Source organism: Histoplasma capsulatum, genomic scaffold (genome assembly GCF_000149585.1).
Source record: "Histoplasma capsulatum NAm1 scaffold_6 genomic scaffold, whole genome shotgun sequence".
In the NCBI taxonomy this organism is placed as follows: domain Eukaryota; kingdom Fungi; phylum Ascomycota; class Eurotiomycetes; order Onygenales; family Ajellomycetaceae; genus Histoplasma; species Histoplasma mississippiense.
The window spans coordinates 1637741-1656280 of NW_001813977.1; the positions used below are offsets into that span (position 1 = coordinate 1637741).

Sequence of the window (18540 nt, forward strand, 5' to 3'; positions counted from 1 at the left end):
CTGCTCCAGGCTGGGAAGCTGAGGGGGGTGTTGACTGGGCTGCGAGCTCTAGCCGCTCCCGCTGACACCTGGGCTGGCGAGTCTGGTAACCCAGATTCCGGCGTCAAATGGTAGATATCGAATTCGTTCGTTTTGTGATCCGTGCAGACCCGGCGGGAGTTAATCGAGGAAAGCGTGTTTTTTGTCACTTTCTTTTTTAACCCGCGAACAGAGGAAAAAGAAAAACCGATCCATAACATTCAATTGCATTATTCGCTCTTAGCCGTGTGCGTCACAATTGAAGAAACCGCTCTATATCACGTCCCCCATATTTCGTCCTCCTTACTCTATTTCCTATCCCCCCCAGCACAATCGGGGAAAGAAGAACGTGGTTTCGATCTGGAACGGAAACGTTTTCCACATCCTTTTTTTCATGGTTTCCGTTCTCAACTGCAGCCTGTCACACAATCTAATCATATGGGAGAATCTGGTGGGGTGTTTTTTTTACAAAGATATCTGCAAAGAGAAAGGTTGGAAAGACTCGATGGAACAAAACATTGACTGGCACTTATGAGGGAAAGATACCCAAATTTCATAACATTAATGTATGCCGAAATTTGGGGGAAAGCCCTGTGCTGTCAAGAAAAATGGACGTTACTTAATCGTTGTCTCATGTTTTCCCTTTCCTTTCTTCTTGTGTTGCCCCTTTTTCTTTCCCAAATCGCGTGTACTGATTTCTGCATTTTTCAAGTTCTCAGTTGTTGTCTGGCTGTTGTGTAACTACGAAGCACCTTGAAAAGAAGCATTGCGTCACACCTCTTCATCTCCAGTATGGACTCGTATTTATATTTCTCTTTCTCGTGCCGCATGCAGCAGGTGATTATTTCGTAATATGTTTTAACACAGGATTTGTCCCATCCTAAAGTTTCTGCCAGAGAGACCATAAGCCCTCTTAAAATCGGCTGAGAGGCAGTATTTCCATGCATTTCGTCATTGTACAATTCCTGGTACTACGCTTTATAGCCAGTAATAAGGTTCAACGTTAGTTACGAGAGAGATAAGCTCGTTTCTATGATGATTTTCATTTGAGTAGCTAGTCATTTACAACGGCCCGATAACTATTTCTAGGAGCTTCTATCAATCCTGTAAGTGTAACTTTTGATTTTACTTTCACAGCATTGGGACGCAGCGGAAACAAGTAGAAATATTTGGTGGGGTTGGACGCAGGCTCTCTTTGTTTAAGTACTTCTTGGGAACTTGGGCAGTATTTGATGTTGAGACTCCTTCACTCCTGCTTGTTTACAAGCCCAGAAACGATTGACAGGGACATAAATTATTAGCATACCCCGCCCGAACTTTTCCTACCGCCTAGGACTATTGAGCAGAAGATGGAGCTATATCTTTGATATTGCGAAACCAGTCGTCCTCTTCGTCCAAACCCCTTCTCCCCTCGTCACAGTCTGGGTCTACACACGAGACAACGAGGAGTGTATTTCAAAAAGGGGCTTGTATGGATAATGACCAATCTCCCTAACTATCCAAACGAATATCAGGCGCAAGGTCTCCAAAGAGCGGAGGACCTTCGAATACAGTTCCCTCGAAAAAGGCAGAAACCCACGCATTCATTCCTCTCCAGCTTGAGCCAGTGTTACCTAAACCCACCAGAGAACCAGCGACACTATCGCCCACACATTCTCCTCGCCTCCCAAGTTACGAAACCGGATTGCTTTCACTGCTTTCTTCGTCTCCCGCGGGAATTGCGTGATCTTGTTTACTTTCATGTCCTTTGCCCACCGACAAACAAAGAGCTTATCGTGAAGACTACAACGGAAAGTGTATCTTATAGACGGATCTGGGCAAATGAGATTCCACTAGCTCCCGTGGGCTACGGAAATCCAGATTCATGGTCTGGCAGGGAGGAAATGACCACCTTGCTCAGGGTCAGCCGTCAAGTCTATAGGGAAGCTTCTGATGTTCTGTTTTCCGATTTCCGATTTTCCATTCACGCTAGGGTCCTCCAGATACCTAGATGTAACTTTATACAGAAGTTGCGAGAAACGGTGTCAAGCAAAATTCATAAACTAGGACTAAAATTGGAGGTGTTCTGGAATTCCCAAGGTGTTCCAGTTTTGGATCTCTACTCTTACGACAGCCTGAGCATATTTCCTGCAGTACGAAGTGTCGACTTCCATTTTACATTCAACAGCAATGAGTCCAAATTCTGCAAGGGCTATGGCCCTCTATGGTCGATCGAGCGCATGGAGCCCATGTTTGAGATGTTTCGACATGTTCAAATGTCGTTTAGCTGGTCGTCTGACCGATCAATCCAGCCCAAGCGCATTAAAAAAGCATGTAGGACCATTCAATCAATGATCAATAAATTGTGTAGGCTGGAGAGAATCCCTTTTCTGTTGGAATCTCCGAAATAACCCATGTATTGCTGCTGACATTCAACTAAATGCGGCCGTTAGAGATAAAAGAGAAACCGCCTTCCTGTGTAAATACCGTCATAAGCAGGCCGCTAAATCCCTTTGCAAAATAGATATGCGGGTCTGCTACGTCGAGCCTAGATATTTGCGGACGAAATCCGATGCGACAATCAGATTGGCTACGTGGCTAACGAATATATATCCTCTCCTCATTCCATACTTTCGCAGGCGCAGTGGTTATCCTTGAACTTGAGTTCTAGAGGTTCACTGTAATTTGGCACAGTATCAGACGGGGTTAATTTTAGAATTCTAAAAGTTTGATGGAACGGCAGTATTGTACCTGCTCTTGGATCGAGTTCTTCGAAACGTCTCCCGCTGGATGAGAGCAAACTCAATCGCGCACTATTGCAGATATGCCTGAACTGTATATCAGTTGTCTCCAGTCGACACCTGCAGCAATTGCATAACATTTCTCCACCGGAGCCGACATCTGTCGTTCGCTCCCTAGTGGACACCATGTTCTGCTGATACAGGTAACAATGCATAGCAAAAGCTGTTGTCCCCCTTAGGTGCGACAAGCAGGGTGCGTTTCAAGAAGGATAACACATGGCTATCATTCTCAACCATATTTCACCAGGGGACCTCATATTACGACTGCGCAACACCATATTGCTTGATCACAAATTGTTGGAAGTGGGGTGGTTGCCAACTCAATTTTTTTTTATCATTAGCTCACAGGAGACTGGCTTCCTTGATGGTGAGGCCACAGGCATTGAAAAGTAGAAAATAATAGGAGGAAGGTTGATATATCTTGTTGATTGCAGGTGCACTGGAGGCAAAAGCATACATACGCCGTATTAGTGTCTCAAGACCAATTGTCCAATATTTCGAGCTACAAGGTCATTACTAGTGTATTTTAACAGGTATCCCCTCGTCTGGCCACTAGGATACAATTAACACAATATTATTAGTGTAACAACTAAGCTGTTAGCTCTGAAGTATCAATCAATAATTTCTCATACTAAATTCTATGTAATTTGATTTGTTGGTATCTTTTCACTATTTTATGTTTTCCATTTTACACATTCTACAATCTTTAAACCTTCTCATATTCATTACAGATGCAATCACTATTCATTCTGAAATAGAAATATAATTTTTATAAATAATTTCCAATTCTTCAATACTTTTTTTAATTGGTTGACTGAATTTTTTATTGGTTAGTATCAAAACAAATGTAAAGTGAAAGCAATCTGTCAGTGAATTTCTTGCAAACATTTCATCTTTATAGAGTATTAGATTCAAATTTATAAAATCTTCTCATCACTCTTCAATTGTCAATTTATTTAATGATATTGATTCACAAAATTTATATATTTTATTCTCTTTTTATATTTCAGAATATAATATTCAGAATATTGTCTGTTTCATTAATGTTTATACTGTAATGCACTCGTTTATTATTTCCTTATTATTATATTATCTTTGTTTATATCTTCGTCTATTCTTACCTCTTTCCATTATACTCTCGCTACCGCTATTTCTATATGTATATATATATGGATGTATGTATTTCGCACATCTTCGTTCTCTTTCTTTTCCTCCTTAGCGATTAGCTACAACTACAACTTTAATTACACTACTACTATAATTATTATTACTATTATCTTCCACTACACTATATACTATCTTCTACTATTCACTCTTCACACTGTCATCACCCCTCATATATACAAAGATGCAAATATTAAAGAATTCATTTATCAATTCATAAAATTGATATTTAATTATTTTTATAGAAATTAAAATATTTCTTAAACAGATTATTTATATAAAAGTATATAAATCTTCAACAATTAAAGATTATTGAAATAAAAATAATGTTCAAGAATCAATTCATTTATTAAAATTTCATATGAAATAAAAATAATTTAAGTAATTTGAAAAATATATTCATATATTCAATTTTTACAAATCAAAATTCTTCTTTTCTTTTATACAAAAATTAAAGTCTTTATACTTCAACTTTCATACAACATATCAAAAACACTACAACTCAAATTCAAATATTTTTATTGATGAAATAATGATTCAATTTTTTAAATGATTTAAATACATAGTTAAAATACCTCAAAAATTAATCAAATAAAAATATAAGATTTTTAAAACTTTGAATTATTTATTTATATTTTTTATAATATTCTATATATTATGTTTCAAAATGAAGTTTTTTGTTTTGAATGAAAAGATAATAATATAATATTACTATTGTCTATAATTCATTTATCAGACAGTTTTGTTGAATGTGTTAGAAAATATTCAGAATTGATCTCTATTAATAAATCTCAAATTTAAAAAATATTTAAAGATAATTAATAAAAAGCAATGAAGATTTTTATTATTATTAATAATTACAATTATAATATGAATGAGATTGATCTAGCAAATCAGTATTATCTCCTCGTCTGAAAGCGAGGCACAATTAGCGCGGTTTTTTAGCGCGTATTTTAGCGTGTTAAATACATAAAAACTACTGAATTATAAGAGAGATCGGTTGTATTGATGTGTTTTAGTGTAATTTATGTAATCTATTTGATCTAACTCTAATTAATTATTAGAATAGAATTTTTACCAACACTGGCTTTTCAGATAAAGAGGAATATTATTACATACAGCATAATCATATTTTAATTTTGAAGCTCTATTTTTATTCTGCTTTGTTCTCTTTTTTTTATACTGACATCAGACACAAGTTTGAGATTTTGACAGAGGAATTTGATGATGATTAAAATCTGAATTTGATTGAATTGAGGATAGAAAACTTGAGAATTCAAAGAGATAAAGATAAAGTTGTTGATGAAATTGAGTATGAGATAGAGCAATGTCAGTGTCAATGTTAGCAATAATGTCAGTAGTAGTCAATCTATGAAGAATATAAGCATTGACAATAGCATGATCAATAATTCAGTATAGAATTGCCAACCACATGTGATTGATGGGCATATGAGTCTCATAGAGAGCTCTATACTAATTTGCTAGATCAATCCCATTTATATAATGATTATAATCATCAATAATAATAGAAATCTTCATAGTTTGTTCAAATTTATCATTAAATAGACTGTAAGCAGCGATGTTGGAAATGGCTGCTTATATTTCGGTTGGTCCTTAGGACTCTACGAGGATCAAGCAGTAGGAGATAATACGGTGATATATCGGAGAGGATTCAGATCAAGTAGTTAGATATTGAGGGTGTAGAACGTAGGGGTCAGATTATAACAGAATGATCCGCTGGTCCCTAAAAGGTTGGACCAGCTGCTAGCTATATACACACAGTATTGTAAGCAGATCGAACTTGCTATGATGTAGATGGCGTAGTATGATGCAAGTGGCAAGATAATGCCTTGATTTCAAACTTGATATGACGTTGGTGGTGTTATGTTCGGCGATGTCATATCTTTAAGGCTATCGCTAATTCCGGCCTAGCACTGGCACCTTAGTGCGGGTTTCTTACATAAACATTGAATCTGCAAGTTATTGATGAAATTGATTTTAAAACATTTCTGAATACATTCAACGAAGCTGTCTGACTTATGAATTGTAGATAGTAGTAAAACCACATTATTATCCTTTCATACAAGACAAAAAACTTCATTTTAAGAGATAATATATAGAGTATTGAAGAAAATATGAGCAGATAATTCAGAGTTCTTTAATTCTTGTAAAAAAAGTGATAAATTGACAGAACAGATGATTTCACAAGTTTTAATTTCTTTCTTTTAAAGATAATGAAATAAAGCAACAGAGGTGAAGTAATTGTTCATATAAATTTAATAATTAGTAATTTCTTTAGTAGTATTCAACTCAAAGTGCTGCTCAGAGCTCTGCAAGAATACTGACAGCTGTTCAATTAATTTCATTATAAAAAATTCAATTTTGATTAATTCTGAAGTTCAGAACATTGTACTCATGCAGAGATTATTATGAGACATGAAAAAAATTTAAAAATAGCTCTGTTCTTTTAATTTAAAGATTTTATATTTCTGTTTGATTGATTTCTGAGATATCTTGACTGTGTATTTTGATCAGCTGAAGAATTAAATCATCATCTCATCAATGAAGAAATTGAAATTAAAAGTATAGTATCTTTAATATACTGTATGAAAGTTGAAGTATAGAGGCTCTAGCATCTGAATGAAAGAGGATTTCAGTCTGCAAGAAATAAATATGTGGAGATATCTCTTAATCTGCTCAAATTTATACTGTTTTATGTGAAATCTTGATAAATGAAGTGGTCTCTGAGCATCATTCTTATTTCAATAATCTTCAACTGTTGAAGATTTATGTATTTTTATATAGATAATCTGCTCAAAAAATATCTTGATTTTTATAAAAGTAGTTGACTGTCAATTCTGTGAATTGAGAGTTGAATTCTTTAAGATTTATATCTCTATATAAGCATTGATGAAGTTTGTAATATTTTGAATATCTGCCTCTGAGATATAGAGAGAGAATAAAGTATATGAGCTCTGTGAATCAATATTATTGAGCAGATTGACAGCTGACAGATGATGAAGAGCTTTCATAGAATTGAATTTAATATCTTTCAGAAATGAAATATTTGTTATAATTTCATTTAGAAATCATTTTCATTTCTCACTCTTTTTTATACTGTTTAATAAATAATTAGTAGATATTATTTGAAGAAGTATTAGAGAATTGAAAATACCTTTGAATGTCATAATTTCTGCAAAGTGTAGATGGGTAGAAAGGTGAATTCTCACAGCAGAAAGGTTGGAAGATGAAGTGCAGCAATGTGTTGAGAGAAAACATGAGATAATGAATCTGTATCAGCAAATAGAATTGCATATATTTTAATATGAGAAATTATTAGTTTGTACTTCTGAACTAATAGTTTAGTTATTACACTAATGGTATTGCGCTAATTGTGCCTCGCCCTCAGACGAGGAGATAGAGTTTTTTATAAAATTTATAACTTATCAATCACATTTAATTATCAATTAATTCTATATTGAATTATCAATCATGTTATTGTCAATGTTTATATCCTTCATTGATTGATTATTACTGACATTATTGACATTATTGATATTATTGATATTACTGACATTACTATATCTCATATTGAATTCTGCTGACAGCTTTATCATCAATTTTTTAAATCTTTAAATTCTCTATTTACTACTCAATTAAATCTGAATTTAAATCATCAGTGAATTTCTCTATCATCTTTTCAAATTTGTATCTGATGTCAGTATAAAAGAAAGAAAGAAGAAGAGAATAAAGAAAGAACTTCAAAATCAAAATATGATTGTACAGTATATAGCAATGTTGCTCTCTGCTTGAAAAGAGAATGTTGAAAGAAGTTCCATTCTAATAATATTAATTAAAGCTAGATCAAATAGATTACATAAATTACACTAAAACACATCAATACAGTTGATGCCTCATATTATCCAGTAGTTTCCATGTATTTAATACACTAATGTACACACTAAAAAATGTGCTAATTGTGTCCTAGCGGCCAGACGAGGGGATAGTTGTCGTAATTTAAAAGTTAGTTGATTGCAAAATACAAGACCCCATATTTTTGAATCACCACTTCATGATAAAGATAAATCCAAAAAGACTAAAAAATTAAGACTCTGAAATCGTATCGATAATAACATCAAATGTAAAAAGCAAACTCGTCTCCTCTGAGCGCATGAAACATCCCTTCCAGAAGCTCTGCAGCTTCGTACAACACTCTGCGCGAAATGCCATCATCATAGGACCGCCAATCCACCTCCAACCCTCCTGTCGGAGCCCATTTCTTTTTTTAAGATCGAAGAGCCCGTTCTCATCCTCCACGCCCAATTCCGCAAAAATGATTTTACCTGAGCACGGGACACAACCAGACTACTCCACCTGGAGCCAGTCCAGTCTCATATCCCGCATCACTGAGCTGGAGCGCCAGTTAAACTCCCACGACCATCACAGCAGGTTCGACGGCAGCGCAGATACAGACGCAATCAAAGGGCGTATCAAGGCTGCAGCAAGCCCCACTGCTTCCCGTTTCCCTTCTGTGTCGTCCTCTTCCCCCCGCCGCCGCACCAAGAAAGGCCGCGACATCGATCCCTCAAAATACAACACACGCTTCATCGCGCTGAAATTCGCCTATCTGGGTCAAAGATATAATGGTTACGAGCATGCCAATGGGAATACCACGCCTTTACCGACAATTGAGGAGGAGTTGTGGAAGGCGTTGAGAAAAGCGCGGTTGATATTTCCGCAGGCGGTTGAGGCGGATGGTGGTGAAGGGGTGGTTGGAGACGGGGAGAGTCAGGGGAGGGAAGAGCGATCGTACAAAATTGATTGGACAGGCTGTCAGTATTCGAAATGCGGGAGGACGGATAGAGGGGTTAGTGCGTTCGGTCAGGTTATTGGGATAAGGGTAAGGAGTGCGCGGCCCCATAAAAAAGCTGCGGAGGGGAGTACTGGTAATGGCAATGGTGCTGGCAATATAGTATCTAGTACGGAGCCTTCCACTGCTACTTCTACTGATGCCTACAATAGCGGAGTGGAAAATCTTCTCGGTGGGCTATCGCTTTCTGGTTCAGAGAACTCTGAGACCGAAGATAGCTGGGATGACATTGCTGATGAGTTGCCTTATATAACTATTTTGAACAGAGTATTACCGGAGGATATTCGCGTGCTAGCATGGTGTCCGAACCCCCCACCGGATTTTGATGCCAGATTCTCCTGCCGTGAGCGCCGGTATCGCTATTTTTTTACACAGCCAGCGTTCTCTCCAACGCCCGGTCCATTGGGCTTCCTAAAACGTGGGCGTGAGGAGAATTGCCTGGGGGAGGGTAGCGGCGCCCCACACAATGAGCAATTTAGAGAGGGATGGTTGGATATCGAAGCAATGCGTAAGGGGGCGAAATATCTTATCGGATCCCACGACTTTCGAAATTTCTGCAAAGTTGATCCGAGCAAACAGATAACGAACCACGTGCGTCATATTTATCATGCCGATATCGAGCTGCTCGATCCCAAAACCAAGCCCTTGTCATATTTGAGGCAACATGAATTCACCACTTTCGATACCGAAAATGACAAAGCAGCTGCAAATGGGTCGATAGGTGACCCGTCATCCAATCTTAAAGTATACTCCATTACGATTCATGGATCTGCTTTCCTCTGGCACCAGGTCCGACATCTAGCCGCGATACTATTCTTGGTAGGTCAGGGACTCGAGGCCCCATCGATCATACCGGAGCTATTAGATGTGGAGAAACATCCCCGAAGGCCAACATACGAGATCGCCTCTGACACACCGCTGGTTCTCTGGGATTGCATATTCCCTGATGAAAGCAGTGGAAGCAGGGAAGACGCAATGGATTGGGTCTACGCGGGTGATTCACGGACATCGAAAGTTGGCAAGGGAGATAACAACAAATTTGGCCTAGGAAGTACGGTTGATTCCCTCTGGCGTGTGTGGCGACAGCGGAAGATAGACGAGATATTGGCCGGTGAACTTCTCGATCTTGCGGTGAGCCAAGGAGATAGAAGCGCTCTGACTCGAGGTGGGTTCAACGACTCTACTCGCGACCTGCAGAATAGAAGTCAGAAAGTGTTTTATGGAGGTAACGAGGGGAAATTTGGTGGGAAATACGTGCCCTTGATGCAGAGGCGTAGATTGGACCCGGTGGAGGTGATCAATGCGAGATACACGAAAAGACCAGGGAAGAAACCTACTGCATAGTGCGAAGAATGGAGCATCTCTAACAGCGAGACCGTATCATACCGTCCGCTCACACACTATTCCAACATCACTAATAAATCTCCTTTTCATTGGCATTCGACTATCAAGTTTGAGTTACCATGTTCGACCAAACACTAGAAGAAAATGTAGAATGAGTGTACGAGTCAGGCATTAGTTTAGGTCGTAAAGGCATTTTCTGGCTCCTTTCCACACAGCTTCAAGAATAGATCGTCGGGGCAATAGATTCTGTTGGTTTTTAGTATTCGCCAGAGTCTCCTGAATAGACCGGAAAGTGGGTACATGCGGAATGGATATGAGGACCTACCGGGAATACCACAACTACGTTTGACTCCCCTTCCACAATGATAGCGAGATAGAACTTCACTTCGAAGCCCTTGAAGGCTTCATGGATTACAATATCTTGTATTTGTGTGGTAGGGATAAATCGAGTTGAGGCTTTTGAGAGGTAAGTAGCGGAGGATGTGGAGGTTTGAACTCCCAGTCCACGTATGACCAGTAACGATTCCTCTGTTCCATGACAGTGCGAATCAGCCATTTACATCATACACGTGAACAGCCGGAGCAATATACGTAAATAGAAATTTTTCTCTCCTTGCCAGATATCTTGAAAGGTAGTAAATAACAAGGAGAACTAACCGGTATACCCCCTTCGAAAAATGATATACACCAGCGCCGCACTCACCGGACAGGTAAACTGCCAACCCTGCCGATCCGCCATGCGACAAGCGACCGCTCCAATGGCACTCGACCACACGGTGTCCCAGTGTATAATTCCATCATCGAGAGTTAATATGTAATCACGAATTAAAGCACCGTTGAGGAGCAGTACGACTGCGAAAAGGAGGATGCGAAGTACAATCTCGATGGAGAAGAGGGCTTTTGAGGTGATTGTGGACCGTACGGAGGCATTGGAGGCGGTGAAGAGGGCCGTTGTTGGCGAGGGGCGCTGGGTGGATAGGCGAACGGGCATCGAGGAGGTTTACGAGGTTAGAGTGTTTATTTCTGGGGAACGGTAGATAGAGAACTATCATGGCTGGATTTGCTTGAGCTCGGGCTGGTGTCTCAAGTCACGTGCCAAAGCCAGCCAGGCTTCAATCTAACTTTCATAATCGACTGATGATAAACTGTCTTGCTCTCTATCTTGCTGATCCCCATGCACGTTTACGAGGTTTTTTTTTTCTTACTTGCAAGATCATCATCCACTTATTCAACCTCAGAACGCAAGTTTGTCATTACAGGCCACCCCTATTTCTCGTCTTGATAACGTTTCTCGGTCACCGTTTGCGGTTTGATAACATCTATTTCTTTCTTCTGCAAATATTTACACAAACTCTCAATATACGGCATGACACGTTCGTGCTCGAGGTCGCCATTGCCACGGCGGGAAGATAGAAGGCGAAGCAGATCCCCGCGACAGACACACGACCAAGACAGAGATCGAGATAGACCCAGACGCCGGGATCGCGGGTTTCGCTGGAAAGAGAAGCGTCACGCAGATGATGACAATCGGGCGGATGAAGCAAGGGGTTTAGAAAGGGGATACAGAGATACAGAAAGGGGGAAGGAAATAGGCAGAGACAGAGACAGAGAGCGCGCCAGATCACCTACTCGAGATGGGAGAGGAGATAGATACAGAGATTTCGATTCGGACAGTAATAGGAGAAGGCGCGGTGATTTCAGTGACTACAGTGATAGCAGAGGCCGTGCTCCTGCTAGTACCGTATCAGCGAGCGGTACAGGTGACAGACGCGGTGATCAGGATAGGAAGGAAAAGAAAGCAGAGAAACGGGAAAAAGACAAGAAAGCCGCAGCTAATGCAGCCCTGACAGAACCTATGATAATTGTCAATGTGAATGACAGGCTGGGCACGAAAGCAGCCATTCCGTGTCTTGCGTCAGATCCAATCCGTAAGCCTCGTTCCCCCATTTACTCTTCCGATTGGATCGTGGGTGTGGTTGGGAGGTGGGTTGGTGATACCAGTCGATTTCTCTCTCTTCACCAGTTTTTGTTTTAGCTAACACTTAGAAATCTTTTTTCATTCATTATTTTTTATTTATACAGGACTGTTTAAGGCTCAGGTTGCCGCACGCATCGGACGAGAACCCCACGAAATCCTTCTCAAACGACAAGGTGAAAGACCATTCAAGGACCAACTTACATTGGAGGACTACGGTGTGGGAAACGGAGTGCAGCTTGACTTGTAAGTTTATTTGACTTGTGTCACAGTGTTTGATTTTGATATTTGTCCCTCAAACACGTGGGACGGAGGTGATGCTTTGACTTGATGACGTATAACTGATCATGTGTGATAACAATAGGGAAGTGGACACAGGAGACAATTAATGAATTCATGATGGTTGCATTCTGTTCTGTGCAGCGCAAAGGTCCATTGTATATTAGACTATCCTCTCTGGACTCGTTTGTGTTGATCTTGGGGGAGACCTTAGTACCTGGAAATTCGCCCGAGTATGGTTTCGATAACAGAAAGGCCAAGCTGAAAGCCTGATGATTGATTTCCGCTATTGTTTGGGCCAAATATGACTTCTGTCTTTGATTTCGGGAGGCACGATGTTTACCACCCCGCCCTCCGCTACATGTGTCATGTTCCCATGTATCTACCCGGGGCCAGGATGTCTGCGTCTGAACGTGCCTACATAGGTTAGGTAACTTGATACACGATGGATAGAAACCAGAAATCAGAAGCCAGAACCCTGGGATACTCTGTTCAGCTAAATATGACCACGATCTATTTGGAACGAGGAAACTCTGCCTACCCGTTGTATCATCCGTCCTTGTTCGGTTCCGTTCGTCTTCAACAAGGCTTGCTATGGATAACACCGTATTGCAACTCCAACCTGTCGATTGTTTGCTATAGAACTGACGTATGTTTGTTCATCCTTTTGTTCCGCTATGACTCTTGTGTCTCTTGTATCTTTTCATTTGGTTAATTAAGTGAGGGGAAACTGGTGCTTACCTCAGCAGACCGCTGCGGGGACCTGCAAGATCCCGTGACCTCCAGACCTTCAACCCTTGCGGATTTTTTTTAAGATTTCAGTTTTGACTTTTTTGGCCTTTTGGTTTGTTTCTTGCTCTTGGTGTCATTGATTGAACCCAGCGACTTGCCTCTCCATCAAGCGTCTGGTTGGAGCAGGAGATCCACCCTGGCCTACTGAATCGAGCTACTTTTTGTTTCAGGGCCTCACGACTCCTCGAAATTTGTCCTCATCAGTGTGCTAAACTTCTCATCATGTCTTCATCCGGCTCCCGTTTCATGTCTGTCATGAATTAGCTGGTACTGTTTGCCTCCTGGCCCTGGTTTGCCCCAAAGATTGATCCCTCTCCAATTATTGGCTAGCAGAAAACTATCGGCTTAGCAACCATTGCCCCTTCTGCCCGACTCCCGACCTTCGATTCTTTTCGATCTCCCATTAATTAATCATATCCGCCCTACCACACCCTCTTTCGACGGGTAGCCCATAATATAATCGTTCCATCTAACATGGTTAGGAATATTATTGTGCTGGGAGGCTCATCCCACCCACACCTTAATAAGGCAATATGTGAGCATCTGGGCATTCCGCTGGCCAATGTGCTGTTGTCGAAATTCTCCGTCGGCGAGACTCGGGTGGAAATCAACGAGTCTGTACGTGGAAAGGATGTGTACATTATCCAGTCAGGTGGAGGCAAGGTCAACGACCACTTAATGGAGCTCCTAGTGATCATTTCTGCTTGCAAAACTGCTTCCGCGAAAAGAGTCACCGCCGTTCTGCCTCTGTTCCCTTACTCCCGTCAGAGTGATATCCCTTACAACAAGATTGGTGCTCCGCTTGTAAAGTCTTCCGTCCCCAAATCTGACATCGCTCCCAATTACACATTCGAGAGCACGCCGCCGACCCCACACGCTGGAAAATCCGAAAGCATTGGCCTGGTAAATGGCATCGACGGTTTACAAAAGGGCCTCACACAGATTCAAATTGAACAGCATGACATGTCTTCCAGCGGCAGTCCCCAGAAAGCCCGTTTTGGCCATTATGCTAACGGCCCGCAAAAAAACTGCGACACTACAGACTCCACCAAGTCAGATACTAGCAATCGAAACCGGAATCCTAACGCTATACCTCCTACTAACAGCATTGCGAGCAACGATGATATGGCGAGTGTGGCGTCGAATTCGTCTAAAATAAGCACTTTCCAACCACGTCCTGGATATCGACAATGGGTTGCCCAAGCGGGCACCCTCGTGGCGGACCTTCTCACCTGTGCTGGTGCGGATCACATTATCACTATGGATTTGCATGACCCCCAATACCAAGGGTTTTTTGATATCCCTGTTGATAACCTCTACGGTCGACCATTGTTGAAGAAATATATCACGGAGAATATCCCAAATTACAAGGCTAGCATTATTGTCAGTCCAGATGCGGGAGGAGCTAAACGGGCCACTGCTATAGCTGATTCCCTTGGGATGGATTTTGCGCTGATTCACAAGGTATATCATTATATCTATGTCAACATCATTTTCCCCCTTACCTCTTGGTCCTTTGCTCAAGAGATGATGTTGATAAAACTAACGATTCTATCTCTACTCGTTTCTAAACGAAAAGGAACGTCGCCCAACCAAAATCACAGATCGCCAGAACGCAACCATGATGCTAGTAGGTGATGTCAATGGCAGAACAGCTATCCTAATTGACGACCTTGCCGATACCTCCAATACTATTACGCGAGCTGCGAAACTGCTAAAGAAGGAAGGGGCCTCACGGGTATACGCCCTAGTTACACACGGAATCCTCAGCGGAGATGCTATCGAGCGAATCAACGCCAGCGCACTGGATAAAGTGGTCGTCACAAACACTGTGGCTCAAGACGAACACCGAACCCGTTGCCCAAAACTGGAAGTCTTAGAGGTTGGTCATGTTTTTGCTGAAGTACGTTTTGCTCTCTGCCCTTTAAGCCCCACACTTTACCTTTAGCGTTTGCGTTTGCAGGAACCTTTGTCTCATATGCCATAGGCTATACGTCGTGTCCATCACGGAGAAAGTATCAGTGTTCTCTTCCAATATGATTGACCCAACACCTTGTTATTCTTCTGCTGGGGTGTCATTCTCCATTCCGATTCCACTCTTCTACTCCCGGACAAGGACAAGGAAAACGAACCCTTTTTGTTAATCTTCCGCCCTGCACATATCAACATAATAATTGATCATTCATCGCAAGTACGATAAAGCTTAAAATGCACAAAAACAAGCCCAAAATCTATAATCTTAAATCAATGATCCGCTTACTCGGTTTTTAAAACTTGGAGCGTCAACCCAGAGGGAAAAGGGGAAGTTACTTTCAAGGCCGATTCTTGTCACGGGCATACATATATACATCAGTCTGGGAAAATAACATCTCTATCCCAACCCATTTTCCCCAAATAGCTCACAGCACTAGGGATTGATTCATCGATTAATTGATTAATGAGTCATCCCACTGGCTAATTCACTCATTGGCTCATCGATGCTGTTCTTTTGCAAACATACAATTTTTTTTTCTTGATCCCTTTTTCTTAATCCTTTCGTTTTCTCTTCCAGCCTTTTTACATCCAATCTAATTTTTTTTATTTATGTATTTTTTTTAAACCTATATTACCTACACTAGCACCGTTCATTAATAGAATGGAGAGGCAGCTTGTCTGGTGGTTTGAAATTCCTAATGCCAAGTGCTGGTTATCAGGAGTTGCGTCACCGTTTTTCGATCATTTTAGGTGTGAATGAATAGTGTTTTCTTCCTTTCCTATTTCCTACCCCTACGTACAGTCACACACGTTGATCGATTTACTCACAGGGTTCTATCTTATTTTTTATTTCTTACATTTCCTCCCTCTTGCTCCACTCGTTCTTTTGCCGAGCTTTCGTACCTCGCCTGTTCGCATTTTCGAGACGGAAGCATTGAATTAAAAATACTTACGATGCCGCTTCGGAACCATGCGTTACATCCTCAGCCATGACTTATACGATGCGTTCCAACTCTCAATGCAATTCATATCATTCATTAACTTTAAAATAAGCTTAATACCAGCGAAGGGTGGGGTAGGGGGGAAAAGTGGGGAACCATTGTGACACTCCGTCGTCGTATCCGGTAGGTTCTGCATGGGATCTAAATTAGAACAAGTGCAAGTTCAATTTGAGTTCGTTTTTGATCCTTGGCTTTTGTCTGCAATTAATTATTTTTACAAATTAAAGTACACCGTGATTTTCAGAGCAAAGCTTGGAGCTTTGACGCTATTGAGATGCAAGATTTGAGTTCGTATAAAATCACAAGAAAAGCAAGAATGTTTAGGGGAAAAAAATGAAAATTAATAAATAATTAAAAAGCAATAAAAATAATAATTTCAACCGTCAAGCTGCTGGAAAGCAACCTGATATCAGATAGCATACAGATTGTTGTTATATCGCCTACTGAAATGTTGATGCGATATAAGCCATTATCAAATATACTGGTAATGCAAAAGAAATCTAAATTGAATGAAAACTACCTTCTGTGATGATATTGCACAGTATAGTACATTTAATGCAGCTCCTTGTATCATGTGCTAAGTAGCGTTTTGTTTTCTGCATTGTTTGCAGTTTGGGAACATATGATGTAAAAAATATAGTAACACAGGTATATGTTTGGTTTTATTTAAAGGATTAATGAAACCCAGGAGGAAGTCATAATACATCGAAAGTGAGACTTATAATGATATTGACAAACATGTAACAGGACACGACAAAATCAGGAGGGGCCAGAAAAAAATAAAAAAGAAAACATTGACACTGACCATGATGACTATCGTTACAACTCATCTCGGCCTTTCTTCTTCTCCTTCTCCTTCTCCTTCTCCTTCTGCGATTCCTTTGGTGTCTCCTGTTGTTTGTCTTTGTTCTTCTCCTTCCCAGTCTTCTGCTTTGATTTCCCATCACCACCAGAGCGCCCGTTGTTATTTCTACCGCTGTCCCCACCAGAACCAGTCATCTTTGTCATAACTTTATTCAATTCCAGTTCCAACTCTCGAAGTTTTGCCTCAATTGCCGCCGTAGTTAGGATGGGGTCTTCGTACTGGCTCAGCTGCTCTTGAAGTGGGAGTTGCTTCTCGAGCCATGACATTACACTGGCCTGGGTGTTTGCAAGTGACGAGACGTCGATCCCCGCGAAAAGGGATGACTGGGTGGCTTTTGGAGATGGCGTGTTGGTTGTTGTTGTGTAGGTGGATTCGTCTTCAAGAGAGACGAAATCATCCGACGAGGACGGGGCAGGCGGTTCATTGGATGATGTAGAGGCTGCTGGTGAAGCTGATTCTGAGGCAGAGCGAATACTCTCCTGCGCATCTACTTCTTTTTGAATAGCATCTATAAAAGTCTTTGCGTTTCTAAGGACTTTCTGTAGCGCTTCTATTTTGGAGGGAAGAAGGGAGTATTCATTTTTCCGTTTCAGGGCGGGGTCAACATATTGCTTCAACCTTTCTAGTCTTGTTTTGATGTCCTTCATGGTTGCATCTGTTCCGTCTCCATATAACCACTCGTTTGCTTCTGCGAGAGTTTCCTTGAGCTTGGCGAGGTCATCTGCGGGTATCACTCTTAGGAAGGCCTCATCGTTGACGAGTTCCTGTGTTTGGTAAATGAATGCTTCAAGGTTATTGAATACTTCTTCACGCTTAAAACGAGCATAGTCGGAGACGTCGAATGAGGTAAGACGACCCTTTATGCGCGCCAGGTCGGTTTCTGAAGGTGGCTTTATGCCCAGGACAAAGGCGTTGAAGGCGATTGGTATGGTCTCAGTTTTTCCTTTGCTAACTTTAGAGGTTTCGATTTCTGGCTCCACAGCTGAACTTGCGGATGCAGATTTACCGGCAGAGGAAGAAGCCGTAGTAGTAGATGCAGAAGCAGCCGTTGAGGATTTAGAGCTCGGAGTGATGGACTCTTTGGCCGGGTCATCTTGAAGTGGTTGTTGATCATTCTTCTTAGAGCCCAAGCCAAAGAATTCTTTTACATCTTCAACCACACCCTTTTTCTCCTCGCTTATGCGCTGGCAGCTCACAATTGCAGACACAAGTTCAGGAATACCGTCGAGGGGTCTAAGTTGGATAGAAAGCTTCGTAGTGATATTTGCGGGAGCACAGCCGAATGTATTTTTGAGGGTGGCCACTGATTGAGTCAAGTTCGTCGTTTCGATGCCTACTAGAGGTGCGTCCACCAATTTGCCATTCTGCGTAAGCTGCTGATATAAACTGAAATCAAAGTCCTCCAAGTTTTTCATTGTCACCTGTTTTTCAGTCCCAATTGTTGACCAACCCGTGTGAAAAGATTTTGACGCATCTCC

At 41.0% G+C, this 18540-nt stretch overlaps 5 protein-coding genes across 5 annotated transcripts in view; 3 read left to right on the forward strand and 2 right to left on the reverse strand.

Annotated features, from left to right (window-relative positions):
* Nucleotides 1-8295: 8295 nt before the first annotated feature.
* Nucleotides 8296-10176, forward strand: HCAG_06813 (conserved hypothetical protein; the record flags this gene model as incomplete). The annotated part of the gene is made up of 2 exons (XM_001539158.1): nt 8296-8722; nt 8936-10176. The coding sequence occupies 2 exons, from the start codon at nt 8296-8298 to the stop codon at nt 10174-10176; spliced, it is 1668 nt and encodes a 555-aa protein (XP_001539208.1).
* A 256-nt stretch (nt 10177-10432) lies between these two features.
* Nucleotides 10433-11167, reverse strand: HCAG_06814 (predicted protein; the record flags this gene model as incomplete). Its single annotated transcript, XM_001539159.1, has 2 exons — nt 10433-10704; nt 10834-11167. 2 exons carry the CDS (start codon nt 11165-11167, stop codon nt 10433-10435), a joined length of 606 nt encoding a protein of 201 aa, XP_001539209.1.
* Nucleotides 11168-11542: 375 nt separating this feature from the next.
* HCAG_06815 (predicted protein) lies at nt 11543-12551 on the forward strand (the record flags this gene model as incomplete). The annotated part of the gene is made up of 3 exons (XM_001539160.1): nt 11543-12104; nt 12259-12397; nt 12521-12551. 3 exons carry the CDS (start codon nt 11543-11545, stop codon nt 12549-12551), a joined length of 732 nt encoding a protein of 243 aa, XP_001539210.1.
* Nucleotides 12552-13696: 1145 nt separating this feature from the next.
* Nucleotides 13697-15266, forward strand: HCAG_06816 (ribose-phosphate pyrophosphokinase I; the record flags this gene model as incomplete). Its single annotated transcript, XM_001539161.1, has 3 exons — nt 13697-14686; nt 14802-15125; nt 15210-15266. 3 exons carry the CDS (start codon nt 13697-13699, stop codon nt 15264-15266), a joined length of 1371 nt encoding a protein of 456 aa, XP_001539211.1.
* Nucleotides 15267-17016: 1750 nt separating this feature from the next.
* The window catches only part of HCAG_06817 (predicted protein), a gene marked incomplete at both ends in the record, with an annotated part of 3029 nt that continues 1505 nt past the window's right edge, over nt 17017-18540 (reverse strand). Inside the window, one exon of the mRNA XM_001539162.1 lies at nt 17017-18483. Coding sequence (XP_001539212.1) covers nt 17017-18483 — 1467 coding nt within the window. The remainder of the gene's footprint in view (nt 18484-18540) is intronic.